Source organism: Osmerus mordax, chromosome 12 (genome assembly GCF_038355195.1).
Source record: "Osmerus mordax isolate fOsmMor3 chromosome 12, fOsmMor3.pri, whole genome shotgun sequence".
Taxonomy (NCBI): Eukaryota; Metazoa; Chordata; class Actinopteri; order Osmeriformes; family Osmeridae; genus Osmerus; species Osmerus mordax.
In genome coordinates, this window is record NC_090061.1 from 6,980,671 (window position 1) to 7,005,263 (window position 24,593).

The window sequence follows — 24,593 nt, forward strand, 5'->3', positions numbered from 1 at the left end:
TTGCTGCTGAACCTCCCGCCCTTCCACAGAGGTCAAAAAGCGTGCGCTGTCCCCGGTGCTGAAACCCAGACAGAATCGTGAGGATCAGTGTGAAATGAACAGATACTTTAACCCAACACTTGTTAACGCACACCACGCATTATGGTGCTCAAGATTTTTCCAAGTTTTCTCCACCAGACCCCAATCCTACGCATCTACGCCCCCCACCGTAGATGCGTACAATCACCTCAATTCATTTAAGAATACTTCACGCAAGCTATACTGGTCGCTGTCTGTGGTGCTGAATGTTCGTCATACCAACCAAAATAATAGGCTACAGAACCAATATTTTATGATCCAATACACTAAAATATCTCAAGATTTGGCGATAGATGGATAATCCGTCCATCTCTCTCTAATCTACTAACCTGGACCCCCCATCCATTCTATCAATGTCAGTCAATTTATCGGCTCAGCATCCCCCATCCACCCAACGACTTCATCTCACAGAGATTTGAAAGGATTCGACAAATGTTAATTGAAGAACTACTTTATGCTCCCTCTGAGGAATTGCTGCTAATTGATTTCACGTGCTCAAGGCCCTCAGAACACAGCACGTGCACTGGCGTTAGGCTTTTTTACGTTAGGGGGAATCCATTGACAAATCAGTCGTTCGTCAGACAACTTTGGCTTTCAATTGTGCTTAAAATCCACCCGAAAGACATGTTAGACGCATCTGCCTAGTAATGTAAATGAATGTTAATCATAGTCTAAAATCATAATTAGTCATGCTGTCACATGCATCTTTTAAAGTGGAAACAATGCCGTTACGTGGGAATGTATTCCGCGAAACTCTGCATAACATATGCGCAACCGTGATCGTCTTGAACGCACCCTTTTCATACAGTAATATGAACTACAGTACTTTCATTTTTTCTACTCGTTCCCTTCTCGCGATAGAGGCGAAGTGGTTTGACGGGCAGTCGAGGTTGCAGCAGGCAGAGGGAGACGGTGGAAGGTAAGCAGGGAGGCAGCATCATGGCGGACAGAGACAGTGGCAGTGACCACGGAGGGCCCACCGCAGGCCCTGGCTCGCTGCCTCCGGGTACGATGGGCGCAGCATCTCGACTGCAGCACGACACGGAGGAGCTCGCATCCAAGCGCGTCGACATTCAGAACAAGCGCTTCTATCTAGACGTGAAGCAGAATGCGAAAGGCCGCTTCCTAAAGATAGCCGAGGTCGGAGCTGGGGGAAATAAGAGCCGCCTCACTCTCTCTATGTCAGTGGCCGTTGAATTCCGCGATTATCTCGGGGATTTCATCGAACATTACGCCCAGCTGGGCCCAAGCAACCCTGACATTGTGCAGGACGAGCCCCGGCGGGCGCTCAAGAGTGAATTTCTGGTGCGAGAGAATCGGAAATATTACATGGATCTGAAAGAGAACCAGAGGGGGCGGTTCCTTAGGATCCGTCAGACCGTTAATCGGGGGCCCGGATTGGGAAGCGCACAAGGCCAGACCATCGCGTTACCAGCGCAGGGACTCATTGAGTTCCGCGACGCTTTGGCCAAACTCATCGATGACTACGGTGTGGACGAGGAACCGGCAGAGCTACCCGAAGGCACCTCCTTGACTGTCGACAACAAGCGTTTCTTCTTCGACGTGGGCTCCAATAAGTACGGAGTCTTCATGCGGGTCAGCGAGGTGAAACCTACGTACCGGAACTCCATCACTGTTCCGTGCAAAGTATGGTCCAAATTCGGCAACACGTTCTGTAAATATGCGGAGGAGATGAGGAAGATTCAGGAGCGGAGTAGAGAAAAACGAGCATCCGAAATGCTACCAGAAGGCCCGCACGGCGACGAAGGAGAGGATGATTGACTGATAGGATTAAAGCAAAAAAAAGAGAAGAAAGAAAATGCATACATAACAAGAACTGACTTAAAAATCGGACTTTTACTGTAAAATAGAAAGAAAGAATTCCAAGGGAATCACCCCCGACACAATCTCCACACTACACAGACTGGCAGTATTCAAACCTCGCTCATACTGGATGTCACCCAACCATTTTAACAGTAAGCCGCTGCTATCAGTAACTGTTTGAACTGTAACATATGAACTGTTTCCTACTTGATTTAAATGACAATGAACAGAGTGTTTATATCTCTATAAGAAACTTCAGATTTTGCACACGTCAAAGTTATTTCGAAAAATCTTTTCAAAGTGCAAATAGATATAAATCAGAAGGTATGTGGAAAATGACGGTCTTTATGTAAACCAACATTTGACATCAGCACAAAGAGAATATAGCCTATATTACGGAGTTAACGAAACCAAAATTTGAGACCAGATATTTAGGGCCTAGTTAAGGTACGCAGAATAAAAATGAAAGCGCTCTCCATTTAAGTGTATGAATTGCAGCAACGCACAGGCTGTAACCACCTGCCAGTATGCGTAGGCTATACAGTATATCTATTTTTTAAAGACAGTAGACCAAGTAGTCTTTAATTTGGTAAAAAAAATAAAAAATGTTGTGATGAAAGCGTTTTTAACATGTCATAGCCTACATTATGGAAAGAAAAGTCCACATGGTTAATATGCCTACTTTTGCGCTTCAAGAAATGAGATAAATTCATCTCTATTATTGAATATCAACCCTGCACCATGTCCATCAAAACTTGGACTGATGGTTAAATGAAAAAGTGCTAACTTAGATGTACTAATTATGATTTTGTGAATCAGCTGTATTTAAATCCTTATAAGATGCCCACGTTTTCTGTGGGTGAGTTTTCATTTCGGGAGAGGGAGGGGGGTTATGGAGTTGGGGGGGGGAGGGGGGGGGGGGGGTTACCAAAAGATGTTCACCTGTGGGAGCGCGAGGCGCGCGTTAAAAAAAAACAAAACAAAACAAAAAAGACGCAGCGCGCGCGGCTGCATGTTGAGCCGCGAAGCGCATCCTCTCTGACGTCAGAACAACCTGGTGCCTTATACACTCCACTCGTTTACGTGTTTCACATGGTCGGTGACCTCGACCACTGTATGTTTTCATTTGCGAGTGCTGAATGGCCAGGCTACCTCTAAAGGTAGTGCTATCTTTGACAACACCAAAAAAAGCCAAAATCTGGGAGGCTTCCTGGAGTTGAGCTGTCTTCCCTTGATTAGGTGAGGGAAGGATGGCCTCCAACAAGGCAGTGGCAGCACTAAATGTGAGCATGGAATAGTCCATCTTAATGTGAGCATGGAATAGTCCATCTTAACAGAGGGGGTCTGCACACCTATACCATGTATAAACCAGACAGGTTGGACGTTTAAAGGGATGCGCTTGATAAGAGCCAGCCCCATGCAGTGTGAAGCTTAGTGGATGTAGGCCCAAGGCCAAGGCAGTATCTCTCTATGGTGCTACAGGCCCTGAACTTCCTGGGGCTCGCCGCTCGGATTCCTCACTTTGCAGTCTATTTGATTTCCTCAAAGTTCCTCCACATTACAGTGTCCTATAGAGGTGCCCTGAACCCTCGCACAGAGGGGTCGACCACTGGCACAGAGGACGTTTCATACTAGTGTGCAATATTGTACGTGCCAATCGTGGCATTGTATGTGTATAGACATAAAAAGACAGAAATGTATATGTGATCGCTATTTGAAAGCATGATGAGGTTGAACTCTGCATAATTCTTGCATTAATATTACTGAAATGTGAAGTCTTTCTCTGCACCTACTCCAAGTGAAAAGATGTCCGACTAGTGAGAGTTCCTGTCAGTCACTTTCCGTGCAAGTGGGCTCACCCTTGTGTCTGTTGAGTGTAGGCTAGCTCGGGTGTTCTCTGTCTCTATGTGGACTAACCATGACGACACGATACCGCCACATCACACAGGCCACATGCCACCTGAAGCACCTCTTCATCACTAAGGGATTTCTTCACGGCACAGCCATCCATCCATCCACCCTCCCACCCACCCCGTACCCCATCGCCCCACCACAATGTTGCTTGGAAGAAGGGTGCACACCCAGTACCTTTTGGTGCATGGGTTTGTTGCCTGTTGGTCACTCAAGTTCAGCTACATTCACAGCCTGTTGCATCACAGTGACACAATGATGAGCATGTACATTTGGTGATAAGGTAAAGTCGACCCTTACTCCCTGATCCAAGTTCAGATGACCTTCTCCCAAATCCCCACCGAAGTGGTTAAAGAGGAGAAAACAGAAAACCTATCATAGATAAGCCTCTTGGGAGGTCAAAACTGCAGATTCCGTCTGGGGACAGTCTTGTTCTGTCAATGACCCATCTCTGCTCTCCATCACATCCTCTGGTCAAAACTCCTCCAGTTATAGCATTAGGTTTAGAGGATTAATTCAAAGCGTTGATTAACAATCATTCAGCCAGGTGGTTAACTATCAGCTTTATTTAAAGCATCCCAGGCAGACTGGGCACAGATTAGCTTAACCCAAAACCCCAGAGAGAGAGATTGAGAAACCTGGCTCATAGAGACACCTAGCAGGCTTAGAAAAGAAAAGAACAGGCAGCGTTATCCCAGTCTGGTGGTGCCAGCACTCAGGAGGTGGTAGAGGCTAAGTCTAAAGGCCCTCTGTGTCAGTGAAATAGCAAGATAAAACCTGGTACTACAAGGGCTACCAACACAGCCTGCCCCATGCCAGACTGTTGAAGAAGTAGAGACGCTCTATGTGTTGACTTCTATCTTTTTTCTTTTACGAAATATTCCTAAACACTGCCCCAGTTACCAGTTTTTTTTATTTTTTAGAATTGCTCCAAATCTAACTAAGCCTTCAGCATTGTGGCCCCTTAAAAGAAGAGTCCAGCATTTACAACTTCTTCCATTTCAGATATGTAAGTTTGATGAAAGTTTGGCCTTTGATGTGAGACATAAAAACAAGAAATACATGGAAATTTAAGACTAATTTTTCACTCTCACAGCCAAAATCTAATGAGAGCCTAAATCTAATCTTACAACTCACCCTCTAGATCTGTATGCCTCGCTCTACAATACGCACACATTTATATTTTTACAGTTAAAGAAAAACGTTTTTTCCTGTATTATTTTGGCAGTTCACAAGGTGCTAATGGGTCAGTCCTGGAGTGGAGTAGTTCTACGTCACAACAGCGCAGTCTGTTGGTGCACATTGTCGGGTCGGAACCTGGCCTGCAGGTCAAAGCGGATGACGCGGCCATGTTGCTTGCATTGCACAGTAATCAATGGGACTCAATATGGTGTCCAGGTGGTGGTGTCATCACTCTTGTTATCTAAACAGTCGGTGACTGAACTTTTCCGGCAGGGTTAGTTCAGTGTATGTAGGAGTGCTCAATAGCTGTTTGCTGTTTGAGGATAAAAAGAAAGAGTTTTGAATTTATGGCCTACTAGAGGTGCTTCTTTAACCTGTTTATACCCGTGGGAATGTGTATTTCTGACCACAGTGACAGCTGCATGAACATACTAAACCCCTCGACCAATCTCTTGGGGGGAGGGGGGGGGGTTATCTCTGTCACTGTAAAATTCCAGAACAGATTTACCTTCCATTTTTATCTTATCAAGGTTTTTAGAGACCTACAAATCTGTTTCAGTTTATTAAAAAAAAAACTATTGGGGTTCAGTGTTCGATGTGTTGCAGCATTTCATCGGCTCTTCAGAGTCTCACAGACAGAGCCAACCACAGCCTCCGGTTGGAACGAACCGCTATGACTCATCATGAGCGTTGCTAGCTCACCACACCATTCTGTTTGCACATTATCCTACCCGATACCGAGTCCATCGTGTTTGCAGACTACATAAGCAACTGATGTGTACAGATTTAATAGTCATAGGGGAGGGGTCAATGCACAATGAACACAATGAACATATCCCATGTCACCATTAGGTCGAAGCCCATTACCATCCCCACATGAGATATGTTGTACCTTTCAAAATATTTTAACTGTGGTGTGTGTGTGTGTGTATATATATATGGTTTGTTATATATGATGATCCTCCTTTCAGAAAAATATAACATAAATAGGAAAAACATTGCTGTTTTTTTTCCTTTGTATTTTATACTTACAGAAAGCATTGAATAAAAATGGATAAATACTTGCACTTTAGATATATTACGAAAATTTAATCTGCATATTATTTTTGATAGGGATCTCACATTCAAAGAGTATAAATTACTTTCCAGGCTTTGTGACTATTGCTGGACAGAGATGTGATGAGTTCATCTTCTTATTGAAGTATATTTTGTCTGTGTTTCAGAAGGTTTACTAAAGTAAATTGCATGATAAAAGTAGTGCTACACCAATATTGTTATTTTTAGTTGGTAAAATATGTCTGAAAACTGTGATAACAATCCTCCTGTACCATGTTTAACTTCTCCCACCCCTTTCTAGAGTATTTCTTAACTGAATTATGGCCTTTCCTGACTCCATGAAGATGGTGCTTAATTTGGCTTTAACATCTATCTTCTCAACCGACTTCCTGACGTCACCATACCTTGCATCTTACTGTATACTTCATTACTTTCTGTTTATGTACTTTCACTACCTTATTAAATTTCTGTTGATGGCAAACTGTGTGCTGTTTTGTACCTTGTTGTTTTAATGTTGGAAAGCCTATTGTCGTCTGAAAAATGACTAATTGCAATAAAAAGTCATTCCTCATGTTTTTGTCTCGTCATAGCGTCTGAATACTAGACTACGGAGTCTCGAAAGGTAACAGATGATTGTGTTTAGGTAACATGTCTATCTTTAATATGGCGTGGAGGGATAATGCTCAGAACGTTACAAATGTTCAATCTTAAGAAGCAATTATAGGTGTAAATGTGATCTCTAAGAAGGTAAACCTGATCAAGGCGCGTGGACATTCTGGTTTTGCATCCATTATGCAAAATTAAGTTATCATACAAACATGGCGCTGTCCCTGGTGCTAGGCCCAGGCCCAAGAATGCCTGCTGCTCTTGTAGTTTCACTGACTTAACACATTTGACAGGTAGGTTCATTGTTTTATGCTGGTGTCCAGACTCTGGACTAACTGGCCTGTCCCTTAGTCACACATCCTCCGTATGACTTAACCGTTAGAACACCGAACACTTTACGAACACTTTCCTAATGTACACTAAAAAAGGCCAATGAATACTAAGCTACGGTATGCATGGCAACTGGCCAACATTGCCCACTTATAGTGGCCCAACATTAATTTGGCCTGATGAGTCTGGTCCAATGTCAGTTTCAAAGATGATGGATGACATTTTGAATTGAAAAATAAGACCACCAACATTTATATAAAAGCCGACTTTATGAAGCACTGACTAATAACCAGTAGATATGTCCTTTACACAGCATTTCATCCTAAAAACAAACAGTTTTTTCAGTAGGCTATTGACAACAAAGTGCTGTCAGGTTATTTGATTCTACTTCAATAAACCATATGGACGTAAGAGCAAACACGTTTTCCATTTGTTGTTTTCCAACAAATGGAAAACATTTTTCATTTTAGACAGGACCAAAAGGTTTATGCTCACAATGCTATTTTACAACAGCACAGCCCTACCCTAAAACATGAGGGAAATGTGGGGTAGCACAACAGCCAGACCGATGAATAGGAGCAACCTCAACGTCATCCAAGTTTTTTTGTTTTTGTTTTTTACAAAATGGCAGTTCTCAATCCAAATTCCAGTTCAGTCGATGAAGGATCTCGGATCCCCGTCGTGTGTAACTACAAAACACAGTACGCCTGTGTCCATGAGTGCTAGAAATTTCCGTACCGCTTTGATAATGAGGAAAAGGTGGAGATCGGGATGGGGAAAGAGGGAGAGATAGAGATGCAGCGAGTATGTTACATTCAGACTCAAAGGGGACAGCATTGCCTGCATCTCTTCCTTGCTCATGCCCCTTCCCATCCTCCATAAGTCCTTCTTGTCAACCCATCAGTGGGTCTTGGTCTGACCTCTCCCCAGTGTAGCTGTTGACACCCACACCATGTTATTGTGGGGCTCCTCAGTCCAGTACCAATGGATTTCTTGACCTCTTCCAGCTGCTGCAGGCCTGCTGCTTGTGTCTGTAAATAGTCTCCTCAGTTTAATGATGACGAAGATGAGGAAGATGATCAACAGAGCCGTTGTCTCTACTTCACTGAAACATGTCAACGATGTTAGTATCCGTTATGTTTCTGTTATGTTCCGTAACCCTTTACTTCACCCCCCTTACTTCACATCCCTGTCACAAACACACCCTTTTCCTCTTTCAATACCTTAGATCCCCCCACACACACAAGTACTTCAACCACCTAAACACATGATCCTCCCGACTTTCCAATCAAACAAATTCAGTCTGGTATGACATCATCGGTGTGAGACAGAGGTCATTGTATTTTCCAGGACAGAGGGGTTCTAAAACATGGGACAGTGCTTTTATTCAATCTGAGATCAAGTTCCATCATATCTCCTATCATATACCTAAAGCTCAGGCTGTATCTATAATAAATAAATAAATGGCAATAAATAAGTTACACAGTAAGGAGAGGGGGTTACAGCAATTCATATTTTTTTAGATAGTTCTTCCACAAATTGTAGGGTATACACCTTGGTCTGATCCACACTGATCCGCATTCATGCTGCGTAGGGGCCTACAGGAAAGCCTGTAAGTAGCTCATAATTAGCTTGTAACTAGATCAAAACTAGCTTGCCCTTCGACACTTGCTGTGTGTGCAACAAGGACACCTTTTCACCTCAGGCTCTTTAAAAGGCTGGCAAGAAGAAAAGTAAAACTAAAGGAGGTCTCAGGGATGTCCTAAAGTCACGCTCATTCCAGAACTAAGAAGAAAAGTGCAGAAGATCCATAGGATTCCACCAGGATGCTGTTTGTGGGACATTCTGTATTTGCTATCTCCCTCTGTATTTATACCTAGCCTGACAACACTGGACTCATGCAGACTTCCAGGTTCAGCTCCATCTGCTCTATGCTACCTCCCTCCCCCTCTGATGTCATTCTAGCCTCCGGGTCAATGGTCAATTTGGCACGAGTCTTACTTTCAGAGGTGGCCGCAGTGCCAGCAACTACAGTTTTGGGAAAAATAAACTAAAATAATGAATACTTATCAAAGATTTTTCTGTGCAATAATATACGGAAGATTCCGAGGTTGAGGGCAAGGGGAGCTACAGGAAGTGTGGGGAAAGCGGACGTTTGTTTCAAGGGCAGGGGTCTCCCCTCAGCTGCGCTGGCCAGGGGTGGTGCGTCCGGCAGCCCTGCCGTTGAGGCCGTGCGCTTGGCTGATGGACGGGGAGGACTGGGTCTTCCGGAGGTAGCCCTCGCGACCGCCGCGCCCCTCTGCGAGTCCACCCATCACGCTGGCCTCAATCTTCTCCAGGTCGTCTGTCTCCGCCCGCTGTTTGGCCTGCAGCAAGCTGATGTAGGTCTCGTACCGACTCTTCTGCTCCGCGGGACAGGTGACCAAATCAAATACACATTTGATCAGACAAAATGACTGCATATACACTATACAAATGTTTACATATGAATATGTGTATATATGTATGTGCGTATGTTTGTATGTACAGTATGTGCAGTATGTACAATGTTTGTAAAGTCTGTACAGTACGTATGTAACAAGTGAGGAATGTTTCACCCCTTGAAGTTAAATTCCATACATCTTTACACACACAGGCTAGAACAATATAGCACAAGTAGCTGTGGTTTGTGGCGCGTGTGTCCTACTAAGCCGTACCTCGTATGTGAGGTAGTGCTCTTTGAGGCGAGACTCCTCCCACTCCCTGCTCTTGGGAGAGGGCGGGTTCCTCTTGTGTTCCTCCACCTCCGCACCCATCTGCTTCAGCTTGCTCTCGTGAGACTGCAGCTGTTCCTCCTGCACCAATCACAACCCCCCGTCAGCCACAGGGCAAAGGAAAGAGCAAATGGAATCCATTATCCAAGTAACAAGCATGTTTTTGTAGTGACTTGACAAGATTTTTTTTAACACCATATAGAGTATGTACATTTTCATACGCTGTATGACTGAGAGTCAGAGGCAGTGTTTGTTTGAGTTTGTCGGCCTGTTTAGGCCAACCATAACCACACGTGTGTAAGCGTATGTAGGCACAGTATCTGAGTAAGTACATGTTTATGCATATCAAGTACCTGTGTGTATGTGTGTGTGAGTACTTGTGTGTAAGTGTGTGTGTGTGAGTACCTGTGTGAGTGTATGTGTGTGTGAGTACCTGGCTGAGTCTTGTGGACGAGCAGGGCAGCAGCGGACGGCAGAACTTCTTCATGGAGCCGATGGCGGCAGGGAAGGCAGGGGCGGAGAACAGAGCTGCTACAAGGTTGATCCTGAAGATCCACGACATCATTTCCTCTTCACTCCTACAGGATGTGTGTGTGATGGGCGGGGGGGGGGGGGGGGGGGGTTAGGAATAGACAGGTGGAGGTGAAATGACAAAAAAGTTGAAAAAAATCTTACTTGGACGTAAGATGGGTAAAGAACGTCACAATTTAATTGGAAAAGATAACAAGATTCTGATGCAATAAGCTTTTGACAGTGAAAAGGAAATGAATTGTACTGCTGTCACACACAAAAAAACTGTATTTAGTTTAATTTTCCTGTAAAGTGCATTGTATAGCAACTGCAATGAATGAAGGGTACAATAAAGAGACAAATTGTGTTAGCACAGGCAGTCATCAGACACCTACGGGGCCTGTAGCAGGAAGACCCTCCAGTCGGAGGTCTTGAGCTTCAGGACATTGGCTCGCTTGCTGTAGTCGCTAGCAGGCGTGGCCAAGGCATGGTGGATGCGAACAGCGTTCTTCAGGTCCACCTCAGACAGGTCGGCATCCGGCTTGTACTCATCCTGGGAAAACGACAGACTTGTCAACAGACAGGATACACACAACATTAAGGGGTAGGGTGTGGGGATGTGGGGGGGTCGGGGAGGGATTTTGTCGATAAACACATCCGGCCAACAGGGGGAGACTCCCACTCTGAGGAATAAGTGTGTAAGAGTGGTGGTGATAGTCGTAAAAAGACAGTCACACCATTCAACACACACATACACACACACACACACATACATGCGCAGACATACAGCTACCACTGCTGCATCCGGCTGTCACTGCAGTGGTAGAACTCTGTTTCTATGGCAACGGGGGGTTATTTGGTACCTTCTGTAGATAAAGGATCATCCCCTTTAGAACCGCATAGAACTTCTTCCATCCTCTGCGTCCTCGTGGGGCTGGGGAGAAAGAGAGGGAGAAAGATAGAGTGAAGGAGAGAGAGAGGAATGGAACCGACCTCTACACCAATTTTTTCCCAGTATATTGTACTTCAGTTCAGGTGCTGTGTGTAAGACAATGTAAAACATGTCACAAGTAGTCATTGTGTTTGTGTATTTGTACTCACTGCGTTTGCCATCCATGTCGGCGTGGCTCTTGCGCGTTAGCACTCCGTGTTTGTATGTGACCGCATTAAGCAGGATAGGAATGGCGATGAAAGGGTTATTGCCGTCCGTTACCCTGGCAACCCGCTTGCTCCCACCCTCACACTGCTCCTCCACCAGCTCCGACAGACTCTTTCTTAACTCCTCCTCCTCACTATGCACACACACACACACAAACTTTCAGCATAACTCAAATAGGTAGAGGACCTATGCCTGAGGAAAAACAATAAAGACATGGATACTTACACTGCCCATTCCAGCTTTTCATTCTTTATTGAGTTGTACAGCACCTGAACAGGAGGAAAGAAACAATTCCGTTCAGATTTCAAAGGGTTGCCAGACCATTGGGGGTTGCCAGGTTTGGATCCTGACCAGAGGTTACATTAGTGGGATGGGACAATCGTGATGAGGCCAGGGCCAGGCTGACATTGGGTGATAAATTTCCTCTCAGCCTGACGATTTTACCTTTAATAGGTCTTTAGGGAAATCTTTGCCTTCGTTCAAGCCGTCCAAATTACTGATGAACTGCTGGCAAGACATCTTCTTACCAATGTTCTAAGGAGAAGACAAGGAAAAATATAAAAAGTTAATCTCAAAACTTCAAAAACATAATCTTACAAGCATTTAGTGTAGATGTGCATTGATTTATATAAACCTTTGTCAAAATTTTTAACCTTTTTAAAAGTTATTAGAAAAAAGATCCTTGTCGATAAATATGAATTTCACCACTGGGTGTCAGTGTTGTGATGCTAGAGTGTTGGTAGGCAACCTAGTATCTCTATGAGTCGCAAAGAGTTTGAGTGTCAACAGACAGAGGATGTATATTTTATTGTATTCGATATATGGCTGGCGAAGGCATCACTTACCACCTATTAAGATTAGACAGAGGCCATGATTCCAAGTTGGTTAAGAGAGAGGTACATAGAAGGACATAAAAGGGAAAGCGAGGGAGAAAGAGAAATGGAGAGATGGAGAGAGTTATAGGGAGGACCAGTTGGAAAACAGAAGCTTGTAGAAACATTCCATCTACTGTACTGCATGCATGTTGTGTTAGTATACAAGGCCCTCACACAGGCGAAGGAGCAAGACATGACAGAGAAGGAAGGGACAGCAGAAAAGAGAGGGCGAGAGACAGAAAGAGGACAGAATGTAGGACAGGCAGGGTAGAGACAAGGTGAACAATACCAGAGGCTAGGAATGGTGTTATCGTCGATACTGCACATAACTTGTGTGCTATTTACCATCGTAGACAGTTGAGGGAAAATACTATGTTCTCTTGTTTTAACAGTAGAAGTATTTTTCTTTACCAATATGACAAGGATATGTACGTGATTTATTTAACATTTACTCATATACCAATGGACCTTTAAAGACCTTTCTCTCTCTACAGAGATCAAGCGTGTGGCATAGAAGACACCTTTGCTCTCTTTACAGTTACATAAGAGAGAGTGAAAATCAACTGGTGTGTATACAACGTCAAATGTTAGTTGGAATTCTTTGTTGCTTATCATTTACTTAACGTCATTAACGTCATGATACTCCCAGCTGTTATTTCTGTCAATAACAGTCTTGTACATACATGTCCATGTAGATCCGTGTTGAGCAGCATCAGGGCACAGGTTAACGTATGTGCACCGTCTGATAAGGGAACAACACAAGATCCTGAAGGTCAAACTTAAATGTCACAGACGTCATTCTCTGCGACATGGCAACAAATAGATTTATAAAAGGAAAAAAATGCCATCCTCTGGAAACAATACTCATTTGTGTGACCAGTTAATATGTATTTATATGAAAGTGTGTAAAATCATCCATTATATTTCTGACACTACAGCCATTTAGAATTGGTTCTCCAGCAACACCATATTATCTATTCTCTTTCACTTTTATCTCTGTCAGAAAACTATTAATAATAACCACTATCATTTACAACATATCATAATCATAAATATTAGTTGTCTTCATTATCCAAAACCACCCCATCAACATCATTAGTCTTTAGCACTATCACCACAATATCATTATCACCACCACCACCATCATCATTATTATCATCACCATCATAGTCTTCACCATCATCCTCATCATCACCCTGACATCGACCCTTGCCTTCGGAGGTGAGCGTCTGCTGGTTGCAATGGCAGAAGCGTTTGGAGAAATGGACCAGAACCCTCTCTCTCTCCTGGGTCTCCCCCATCAGAGGAAAAGCCTTCAGGAAGTTCCTGTCACACAGAGAGGTTGTCAGGGTCAACATGTGGACAGTGACTCAGGAGTAAACCGCATGCATGTTATGTAATCGAGTTATGATTCTGCTTGCCTTTCCTGAAGTGTGACAATGGTCTTTATTTTCAAATAATTCTCTGCATTAGTAAGGTATTCAAAGATTTTAAACCACTAGGGAAATATACAAGTTAACAGTTAAGATATAAGATTGTCAAATCTGAATGAATGTATTGGTCCCAGAATGCATTCTGTCCTACCACACAGAGATATCTATGCAACACGTTAATCTTCATACTATAACCGTGCAGTTACACATGAACTGTATATTAATACAAAGGTTACTGTATAATATATGTATATTCCAATTCACAACTCAGCGTTATAGCATGCCACGTGACTGCTGCAGAAAACTGTTCCAGGGTGATTAGCATGAGGCTAATGCTTAGTGAGCAGTTGTGAGTGGGAGAGTGCTGACTGTGTTGGCTGCTGCCTACCTCAGGGCTCGGTCCAAAGACAGGCCAGAGAAATCAAAGAAGCTCAGGTACTCTGACGCCACCTGCTGGCTGAAATCGTTACTACGCCAGAGAGAGAGGGGGAGGGAAAGAAAAAGGAAAGAAACAGAAATGGGGTAAAGTAGGATTATAAAGATTACAACATGTAGTATGTCAAATGAGTTGTATGTTACTAAACACTATTGGGTGTGATTCTGCATGAGTGTGTGCGTATGAAGATGTGTTTGTGTGTGTGTCACCAACTTCTTGCCCAGGTGTCTCGCCACATCGCATCGTTTGAACCCCTCCAGGTAGAACAGCCGCTTGGCCAGGCGCTTAGCCGCGTCACAGTCGGCACGGCAACCGTTTGCGAGCGTGTCAGTGCTCCCATGTTCCAGCGTTTCCAGACTGCCCAGGTCTGACTCAGAGTCCGACAGCACGTCTGTGAGGTTAGCATCGCTGAGAGAGGAAACCCACACTAAGTTATCAGAACACTTACATAGCTACCCTCACACAGTTTAATGGGACATAACCTTATGATTATACAATATAATAATACCTACAGCGAGAAGTGATCAAATCAATCAAATGGTTACAGATACACACTCTTTCGAGGAAACCAATATTATTATTTTAGTCTGTTTCAAATGCACATTTGAACACCGAGCAATGTCTGATATTCTTGGTAAAAGAAGGTAATGTCATTACTTGCGTTTACATATTCTAACAGTCCTGTTGGGGACAAGAGGGTAATGCATGACTAATAATTCTTCTTGTATCCCATAAAATCTTGCATGGTTGTAAACAAAAGTAGCCATAAACACCGGTATATTACCATGTTCAATAGACAACATCCCATATCCTTCCATGCATCCTCCATAGATGATTTTGATTTTTTTGCATAATCTGATTACACCAATTGCATTACTCTCTAAATTCAATATGCTTGGTTGCTGTGGATACGGCGGAACCAGTGTCCAAGTATAGGACAGACAGGTCGAAATTACCGCCCCTCCCAGTTTGATGTCTCCTACAAATTACCCACAGTGCTCTCTCCTCCCACAAAAGCAGGCAGGCCTCCACTCTCTTTCTCTATCTCTCTCTCCCTCACTCATTCACTCACTCACTCTCTGTCTCTCTCTCTCTCTCTCACACACACACACACACACACACACACACACACACACACACACACACACACACACACACAATATGTATGGCCATGCATCCACAACTGCATACATACACAATATTTCTTCCATATAAGGTGTATTAATGCAATGTCTAAAACCATGCTGATTAATTCCAGACATTTCTTCATTCAGCAAACACAGTGCATCTACACAAATATTTAAAGCTCATATCAATCACTGGCCTGTAGTGATGCAGAGGTCCCCAAAGGTGTTGTGCCATGAGTATGACACACACACACACACACACACACACACACACACACACACACTATGTTTACCCTTCAACTATTTATGAAGCAAGAGGAAAACTAAATATCTCCCTGTACCAATAAAACTATGTTGTCTGTAAGATCATAATTTCATATCCTCAGGCCCCATATATTCAGCCAGTGCTACTGGAAGTATGTGTGTGTGTGTCTGCCTAAGTTCTGGCATGATGTACATTATGGGCATGAGACTGCATGTCAATGACTCACACGGTAATCTTTCTGTCTTGGCTGTGTGTCATCTTTCCCAATGCTTACAAAGGTGTGCCTGGATGAAATATATGTGTGTGTGCACCCGTGTTTGCCTGCATGCTATATTTGAATAACTGTGTACTGTACAACAGTTTTAATGTGTTTGTGCCTTTGGGTAACTGCTATACATATTGCGCATTTTCATAAGAGTGTGTGGATGACGGACCAGCCTGCAGGCATGTAATTCTGGAATTGTGTATTGAGTTAGTAAACATGACTAGTTGGGTGTGTGCTTGTTTCATAATCCTGCCAGGTCATTTGCTGAAGCTTGTAGTTGCAATACTATCGGGATGGTCTTGATCTACCATTACACAGTGACAACAAAAAACGTTCGAAGATAACACTCCAGTAACACCCTAAAATCCCGCTGAATAACTGCCATTCTACATTGTGTACATGACAAAAATAGAGAGAATGGAATCATAATCAAAAAGAAACACAAAACGAACAGGCCTTGAACAACAATGTTGCTGCTGTCTTTGGGAGGGGGGGGGGGGGGGGGGGGGGGTAACAACATGCCGGGGAATCAAAGTCTAGAAAAAGACTAAATATATTGATCCATGTTGCCAAATCGCTGAATGAACCCTGCAAAGAACCCGTGCAATTGGGCTAAAATAATTATCTTACACGTACACACTAAAACACTATCCCACGTCTTCTCAATTAAAGTTGATGACATCAAAGTCTGTCCTTGTGTCATTTTTATTGGAAAAGTAAATCAATATTTTACTGCGCGTTAACAATGAGCTGTATTTACATGACTGGATAACATAAATTATTTTAAGACTAAAATATGGTCCCACCTTGGGGGAAAACTTACAGGAGTTCGAGAAGAAAGTCAAAATGTACATCATATTCCTCTTTCCACATTGTAGTTCCCGCACTCGAGGAAAGGAATCAGTGTCAAAGAGCGCGCGACATCATCCAGCGGTGGTCGGTAAAATCCAGCATTTGTTCCATATATGTATTTACCTAAAGAGGCTTAAGCAATCACTAGTCAGTCTATCCACATAGCGAAGGGACACGAATCCTCGCATGTCAATTCAGTTTTACAGAACTCATAGTTATCAAACTTATTTTGATAAAGCTAGGCTACATTTCCAGTTAGAGTGAATGGGGTTTAAGTTTTTTCTTTCGAAGGCTTAGATCAGGCTTCAGACTGAAAAGGATGTGAGGGGCGGAGCACCCGACCAAAGAATCAAACTAATTACATATGTTCCTGAATGTTGCCGGTACATTGCACTACATACTGCTTTTGATACAGAATCTCTCAAGGCTCTTAATCCCTGAGGGTATACAGAGATGTATGTAAGATGCCATGTAACTGTGTAACGTCCAAGGAATATCCTCCAGAGTTTTCTATCTCTTCAGTTTCTTTCGAATGTGCATTGTGTTGCCCACTCTTTCTGACTCACATCCCAAAAGCAGGAGAGATAATATTTCAGTGTCATGGATAAAAATAACTGCACACAACCCATCACACACACATTGACCCCCCCACACATGCACACACACACACACACACACACACACACACACACACACACACACACACACACACACACACACACACACACACACACACACACACACACACACACACACACACACACACACACAGTGGCAGATTTGAATCACTCTCTGACGAATTGCTGCATGTTTTCCTTTAAATTCTTCCATTCTAATCTTGAGGAATAGTGGGTGAGAAGAAACAGGAAGAAAGGAAGGAAGGGGTAGGCACTGATGGAGGGCTGAGGGGACCGATGGTGAGAGAGATGAAGGGAGAGAGACAGATAAGGTGGGCTGAGGAGAAGACAGGGGCTCCTTCAAAGGAATCTTATCGAGCCTGAATACTCCAGGTGGGGCACCTGTCAATGCCTCAGCTGCATGTACATCTGGGAGGGAGAGAAGGAGAGACAGGGGGAGAGTGATAGAAAACTGGAAAGTGTTTGTGTAAGAGAGAGTGAAAAAGAGAAAGAGTAAGAGTAAGATAGAGAGAGATTAAGCCACACTGGGAAAACAATGAAAATGGGCCCGGATCACCAAACTGAAGCAGCAACAGGATACTGTCATTAACAAGGAGATGCATATCAAAGCTCCGGAGAGCAAAGTGCTCACATAACCAAGACAGCTCACGAGTACTAACACTAATACTCATTGGCTTCTTCCGCATTTTTTCTAGCCATTCCGCCCTCAGAGGTAGAGAGAGAAAAACAGAGACACAGCTACAGGCAAACGGATACAAACATTTGCCCTTGGAGCATTTGAATCAAGCTGTTCATTTCTGGCCCTGGATGGGTAACGCAGGTCCGGGTGGAGAGATACATATAAAGCACTTCCCAAGTCAAAAGCAATGATACAGCGGGAAAAAGAGTTGTCAGAGAACACAAAAGGCATGCTAAAAATAGATGGATGGGAATAAATCCGTGGAAATGATGTGGCGTGATCTCCCCTCTTCCTAGGCTGGTGTATGTGTGTGTGTCTGTGTGTGTGTTTGTCTGTAAGTGTGTGTGTCTGTGTGTGTGTGCGCAGGCCTTGATGCCAGAGGATTACCTATGGGGAATAGAACCCCCAGAGCTGTATTCCTTTTGAGTGACACCCACAAGGACAGGGCCACATCTCACTGCTGTATTTGTGTGTGGGTGTGTGTTATGTGTTTATCAGCAAAACATGTGTGTTCGATAGACATGGAAATACGAAGGAAGATAAATAAGAGTCACTGAGCGTGTGTGTGCATGTATTGCTACTATCTATGTTTGTGTATGCCTATGCACCATTTTATGTGTACGCCTGCATGCTTGGGTATGTGAACATGTGTGTGTGTGCGTGTGTGTGTGTGTGTGTGTGTGTGTGCGTGTGTGCAGCTCAGCGTGCAGCATGGCGTATATGTGAAGAAGATTAATCTTAAAGAAGGCGTCGTCTCTGTGCTATAGATGCTGCAGACTCTGACTTTTATCTGGCATCGTCTCTAGCCAGCCCACAGGGGAGCCCGGCTCACCCAGCACACTTCAACTGGCTGCTGCATAACGACAGCCTACTTACTGTAGCACAGCATCCGGCAGCAGTAGGCTCATTCACCAACATAGCCCACCTAAGATGGCATCCACGTGTGTGCCTGTCTGTGTTTGTGTGCGTAGTCTCTGACATCTCCAGAGCCTCCTTCGCCAACAGAGCATACTTAACGCAGGATATGTGTGAGAGAAAGAGAGCGTGCGTTTATTAAGGGTTGTTCGAGAGGGTTGGTTTGTGAGAGGGAGTGTATGTTTGTGGCTATCAAATGTCATTCAGACATATTTTTCAGCAGTCATCTCAACCAGGTAATACTAGGCTGCTGTTCTCTTTAAGCTGTGTGGGAAAGCCCCCCACCCCAGACACACAGCCACACACACACACACAGCAACACACACACACACACAGCAGTCCTGGCCAAAATAAGAAGGATTGAAGATAGGTGGTCCTCTATTCATGTAGATTTAGCACTGCTACAGAACAGAATGGATTAGGGCTAAGCTTTAGCCCCAGCCTCCAGCCCCAACCCCAGCCCCAGCCTCCAGCCCCAGCCTCCAGCCCCAGCCTCCAGCCCCAGCCTCCAGCCTCCAGCCCCAGCCTCCAGCCCCAGCCTACAGCTCACTTGTGTCAGTTAGTCAGTTTTCAGCTTTCATGGAGGCAGAAGCTGACTGGCTGGTTGGTTGGCTTAATGACAGGAGAGGTCTAAAGACAGATTGACTGGCCACTGACTACTGACTGAAAAATTGGCAGCCTTTAACTTTGAAGTGACAGACACACAAGATAACTGTCTCGACAGTCGGGGGGGGGTGACTAATTTGACTGACTGCTCATCTGCTCTGCAGCTGCTCTATCCTGCGGGGCTAAAGACTGGTTACCCACAATCCCCATCATTTACATTTACATTTAGACCGGGAATCGAACTTGCAACCTTCGTATTACTAGCCCGATTCCCTCACCGCTCAGCCACCTGACTCCCAATCAGTCTCTCTCCCATCAGTGTCAACACCATGGTTACCAGCAGGGATGAGGAGATCCAAGGGTGGGAGGAAAGAAATGTAGAGAGGAGAGGAGAGAGGCTGCTGAGGATTAACTTGACAGTGAGAGCATTAAAGAAATGAAGAGTAAGAAAAACAAGTGATGCCACAAAATAAGGAGAGGGATGAGAAGAGTGAGACGGAGAGGCAAGGATGGAGTGGGAAAGATGTGTGGACAAGGATCAATAGATGGTCTGGGCAAATAAGAAAGATATGATAACAGTGTAGTCTAAACAAATAGGACTATCATGTTCCTCTCCAAGATTCTAGAACTAATGGGCTGGATAATGATAGTGCCACCGCACCTTAAAAGAGGTTCCTTGTAACTGCCCTCCACCTGTACCCACTCCAATTTAAAGTGCCCAAGAGGCTGGCTGGCTGGCACACTACAGCAGTATGAGTGGCCTTCCTCCAACACCCATCTACAGACACAAACACTCACACACACACACACACAGATACACACACACACAGATACACACACAGACCCTAGCCTGCTGAGATCCTGCTGGGCAGAGGAAGGCCAAAGACGATGATGTCATTGCCCAAACAATGGCTCATTCAGCAAGAGGCTGGCGGGCAGGAAGCTGGCCCGCGCTTATAAACGACAACATCTGCCGAAACACGGAAAGGGAGAGGGGAGAGAGGGAGAAAGAGAGAGAGAGAGGAACCCAAAGAAAGAGAGAGTTCTCTCAATGAAAGAATGTTTCCCATGTCTACTATGAACTATCTATGGATTGTGAGAGATCTCTGTTATTTTTTAGCTTCTCTCTACAGAGCACTTGATTCCAGAATGAGAACATCCACAATCCAGCTGGTTGATTTGTTAGGAATCTTGCTTGTCTGGAAACTGAAATCCCAATTCCATAACAGTTGTTCTGTAGATCTAGATCTTACTCTTACACTCACACACATGCACATGTGAGCATGCACACACAGACACAGACTCCTGCACCAGAAGGTACTTATTCCTGTAGCTGTAGTAGAACTCTTAAGTGGAGATAAATAGATCTGTAGTCTATTTGAGATTCCGGGTTAAATTTGCAACAGTGCAACCTGACTGAGTGTGTAGAGTGGGGATTGGGTAACGGCTGGTGACCTCTGAGCAGGTTGAGTTCCCATTGAGCTCACATTACCATTCTCTACTGTAGAGCAGAGAGAATGAGAGAATGGAAGGAAAGACCTCTTAACTTATGCTTTGTGTGGAGGTTTCTGTCTTGTAGGCTTGTTTCTGTCTCTTACATGGAGGTTGACCGATTATACGAAGTACCTTGGAAGCTTCATGTTGCTTGTTTTACATGTGTAGGTCTCTTAGCTACATAACTCGTTGTATGTTGAGTATATGCATGTGTGATACAAACTCCATAACGACTAGAATCATGTTATGCAACTCACAGCCTGTGAGCTACACATAGCATGTGGGTGGTGGTGAGTGTGTGGGTGTGTTTTAAGTACAGCAGGGTTTCCCGGAGACACAGTCTAACAACCCCCCACACCATGGTCTTCAGCTGGACATCTCTCTCACACCACCTGCTGGACACTAGACTCCAGCGTCCAGTTGTTTACACCACCACTACACAACTACATTTCATTTTGGACATCACTAGACAAGACTTGCAATGTGTGGAAGACCAAATAGGATTAGTGTCTCATCGGTAAATTATGAGTTGTATTGATAGAATTACTTCCAACCTTCCCCCTTACCTGACAGAGTTGGGCATGGTCCTAGTGCCCTCCGCGCCCCCCTTGTGATCCATGTGGTACCCATTAGGAATGTCCCACTTGCCAGGCTGGCTCAGCACACACTCTGACCGGCTCCCGGGGATGGTGGTCCGGAGGGGGCTTCCTCCAGGCAAAGGCCCAGGGTCAGCGGCTCTCTCCCCAGCCTCGAGCTCTGCTCTCTGGGCTTCAGGACCACCCTCGCCCCCCTCCTGCTCCTGCACGGTCGCCAGCTCCAGCTCCAGGGGCTCAGGGCAGAAGAGCGCCCTCTGCTGGATGAGAGGGGTGAGCGGTGCCTCAAAGCTGACGCAGCTGTCTGTCTCGTCGGTGAGCGACAGGACGTCCAGCGAGTCCAGGCTGCTGTAGCAGGTCCCGCCCCTGAGCAGCGCGGACTCCACGATGCGTTCGAACGTCGAGCTGAAGCCGTCCTTGTTGTCTGCCCTCCCTTTCTCCCTCGCCCTCTCCTCGTCCCCCTCTTCCTCGTCCTCCTCCTCCTCGCCGGTGGTCACCTGCTCCACGATACGCTCAAACACAGAGCTGAAACTGTCCTGGTTCTCTCCTCCCTCTTGCTCCTCCCTGTTCCTCTCTTCCTCCTCCTCCTCCACCTCCACCTCTGTGTCGGCCTGCTCAACAAAACACTCAAAGGTGGAGCTAAAGGTGTCCAGCTGGGTCTGGGTGACCTCTGCCCCCTCGGCCTCTTCACCCTCTTCTTCCTCATCTTCAAATCCCACAATCCCATTCTCCACTCCTATCCCGTTCTCCAGCCTGTGAGAATACAGGAACTCTCATTCCAGTTTGCTGTTGAATCAATGACTGTACACAACCAACACGCAACCAAAAGCACTTCATGCACAAACAATCACAAATGAAGTCTTTGGGAATTAAATATGGTAATCTGATTCGATAGAGATTATCATACACAGATTATTCAGAATTGCAGTTCAGATTATGTCAAATCTCTTTACAGATTGTATCTATGCAGAATGTGATTTTTACCCAGTTTGAACACATTCACACAGAAGCAGCGTGTGAAGTGTGTCTATGTAATACTCTAACCTGGATGTCTCCATGGTTTCCAGGGGGGCTGCAGGGTCACTGGGTGGTAGAGGATCCTCCTTCAATTCCTCCTCTTCCTCACAGCTTGGCTCATGGACCTGTATCCCGTCACCTGGACTGTCTTCTATGTTTTTACTGACCCCCGTCACTTCCTCTACCTCCTCCTCCTCATTTTCTCCCTTCTTCCCCTTTCCCTTCGGCTCTCCTTCAGCCTGTCCGTTCTCATCTGCGACCACATCCATCCTCTCATTCTCCACTACATTTTCTCCATACTTTGTTTCAGCCCCTCTCTCTCCTTCCACTTCAGCCTCCAGCATGATCTCCCCTTTCACCTCTACCTGCCGCTCTCCCTCTCCCTGCACCTCCCCCTCTACATCAACCTCGACCTTCTCTGCTGTTTGCACCTCCCCCTCTCCACCTTCCTCACCCACTGCCATCTCTGCATCCACTTTTTCCCTTTCAGTCTCCTCCAGCCTGTCCACCTCAACCTCCATACTTCCCCCCTCCTGATCTGTCTCTGTGTGGGGTTCGGTGGGGTGGGCTGTGGGGGTCTCCAGAGGGCTCTCTGGGGGGGTGGGGGAGGTCTGGGGGAGCCCCTGCCCCTCTTGAGTCATGGTGCTGGGGTCCGGGGGGGCACGGGCTGGACCCGCGGGGGAGATCGAGAGCTCTGAATCCAGGACTAGGGATGTCTAGGTCTACAAGGAAAATAATATATCGAAAAATACAAAAAGAGACAAACAGACAAAGAGAAAGAGAGGAAGGCCACATTAGAGAGCAGTTAATTGGCGAGAGAGAAAGAAAGGAGGGAGTTGAGGTGAGTAAAGTAGGAAGGAAGAAAGGCAGGAAGATAATAAACAAGTACATCAGAGAGAAGATTAAGAAAGGGGGTGAAAAGAAAAAGATAGAGCTCATTTGAGTAAGGAAGAAGTGAGGGCTTCAAGGAGAAACAAAGGGAGAGGAAGAAGTTGCTGCTGGTACAGTAATTTGATTATTCTTAGCCTTAATTGTGAGCCACAGAGGTCACCTTGCACAAGAGAAACTCCCAGTACGTGTGTGTGTGTTTGTGGGTTTCAGTGCACGTGCGTTCGTGCGAGTGTCTAGAACACCGTGTCCTCTAAACCAGATGAGCCCCCCAAAAAAGCTGACAAAAAGAGGGCAGAAAATACAGAGAGATGGAGGAGGTATCATTTTAAAGCCCCAGCCGATCCCTGTCAAACTGATCCTGATACAGCCATCTCTCCCCTCCTCCACTCTCATCACTCATTCAATGGCTCATTTCTCCTGTTTCACAGCTGAATGGATAACGGCCTGGGACCACTCCTGTTAAGTGCCTTGCTCAGTGGTGGGGGTACACAGTGCCCACCTTAAGGGTTTGAACCAGCAACCTTCTGGCTACCACCAGGACCCATTGCCAAATCAACTGGGGCTTGGATGGGATGAACAAGGGCTTGTGAGTTATACATTGTCTGGTTGGTCTTAAAAATGGGAATAGTTGCATCATCTACTGTGCATCATGCTGTAGACATGTATCAGACTTTTATTTGTTTGGAGTAATAGCCTGAAAGCACCAGCATATACATTCAACAGACATTTAGATGAGTTTTATTTACAGTATCACTGCTACTGTACATGGAGTAATGGTATTGGCTCCCAGGGTGTGCTTTGTTCAAATAGCTCCCTATAGATGATGTACTGGAGCGTTCAGCCCTGGAAGCATGTTTGGATGCATGTGTGCTTCTCTGGAGACAGTTATGTTCAAATTGTATTTATGTCTCTGACTTCCTACATATCCGAGCACACAGAATGCCACTGGGAGATGAGGTTCAGTGAGCAAACTACAAACACTTCACGACAGTTGTGTGTGTGTCTGTACATCAACTTTGTACCTATTTATGTAATCACACCTGCACACGCGACTGCACACATTTCTTGCACTAAACCTCACATGATAATGAAAAACAA

At 45.0% G+C, this 24,593-nt stretch overlaps 2 protein-coding genes across 3 annotated transcripts; one reads left to right on the forward strand and one right to left on the reverse strand.

Moving 5' to 3' along the window:
* Positions 1–969: 969 nt before the first annotated feature.
* purab (purine-rich element binding protein Ab) lies at positions 970–6,532 on the forward strand. Its single transcript, XM_067247687.1, has 2 exons — positions 970–2,054; positions 6,353–6,532. The coding sequence occupies exon 1, from the start codon at positions 1,018–1,020 to the stop codon at positions 1,858–1,860; it is 843 nt and encodes a 280-aa protein (XP_067103788.1). The 5' UTR covers positions 970–1,017; the 3' UTR covers positions 1,861–2,054; positions 6,353–6,532.
* A 722-nt stretch (positions 6,533–7,254) lies between these two features.
* psd2 (pleckstrin and Sec7 domain containing 2) lies at positions 7,255–23,245 on the reverse strand. Of its 2 annotated transcripts, XM_067247959.1 has the most exons (14): positions 22,632–23,245; positions 21,561–22,340; positions 14,367–14,561; positions 14,106–14,186; positions 13,447–13,610; positions 12,968–13,026; positions 11,854–11,943; positions 11,635–11,678; positions 11,352–11,542; positions 11,114–11,184; positions 10,646–10,803; positions 10,174–10,318; positions 9,684–9,821; positions 7,255–9,389 (listed from the first exon to the last, which is right to left on the reverse strand). In XM_067247959.1, the coding sequence occupies exons 1-14, from the start codon at positions 23,243–23,245 to the stop codon at positions 9,168–9,170; spliced, it is 2,952 nt and encodes a 983-aa protein (XP_067104060.1). In that variant the 3' UTR covers positions 7,255–9,167. The 2 variants fall into 2 exon arrangements, with proteins under 2 accessions (XP_067104060.1, XP_067104061.1); XM_067247960.1 differs by lacking the exons at positions 21,561–22,340; positions 22,632–23,245 and adding an exon at positions 16,634–16,815.
* Between the last annotated feature and the right edge of the window lie 1,348 nt (positions 23,246–24,593).

What these genes read in the sequence shown, in the direction of transcription:
- psd2 (XM_067247959.1), bottom strand. Translation starts at nt 23,245, where the DNA reads ATGACTCAAGAGGGGCAGGGGCTCCCCCAGACCTCCCCCACCCCCCCA. An exon ending in GAAACCATGGAGACATCCAG is followed by an intron (nt 22,341 to 22,631) that starts GTTAGAGTATTA and finishes GTATTCTCACAG; the next exon opens with GCTGGAGAACGGGATAGGAG. An exon ending in TGATCCTTTATCTACAGAAG is followed by an intron (nt 10,804 to 11,113) that starts GTACCAAATAAC and finishes TCGTTTTCCCAG; the next exon opens with GATGAGTACAAGCCGGATGC.
- purab (XM_067247687.1), top strand. Translation starts at nt 1,018, where the DNA reads ATGGCGGACAGAGACAGTGGCAGTGACCACGGAGGGCCCACCGCAGGC.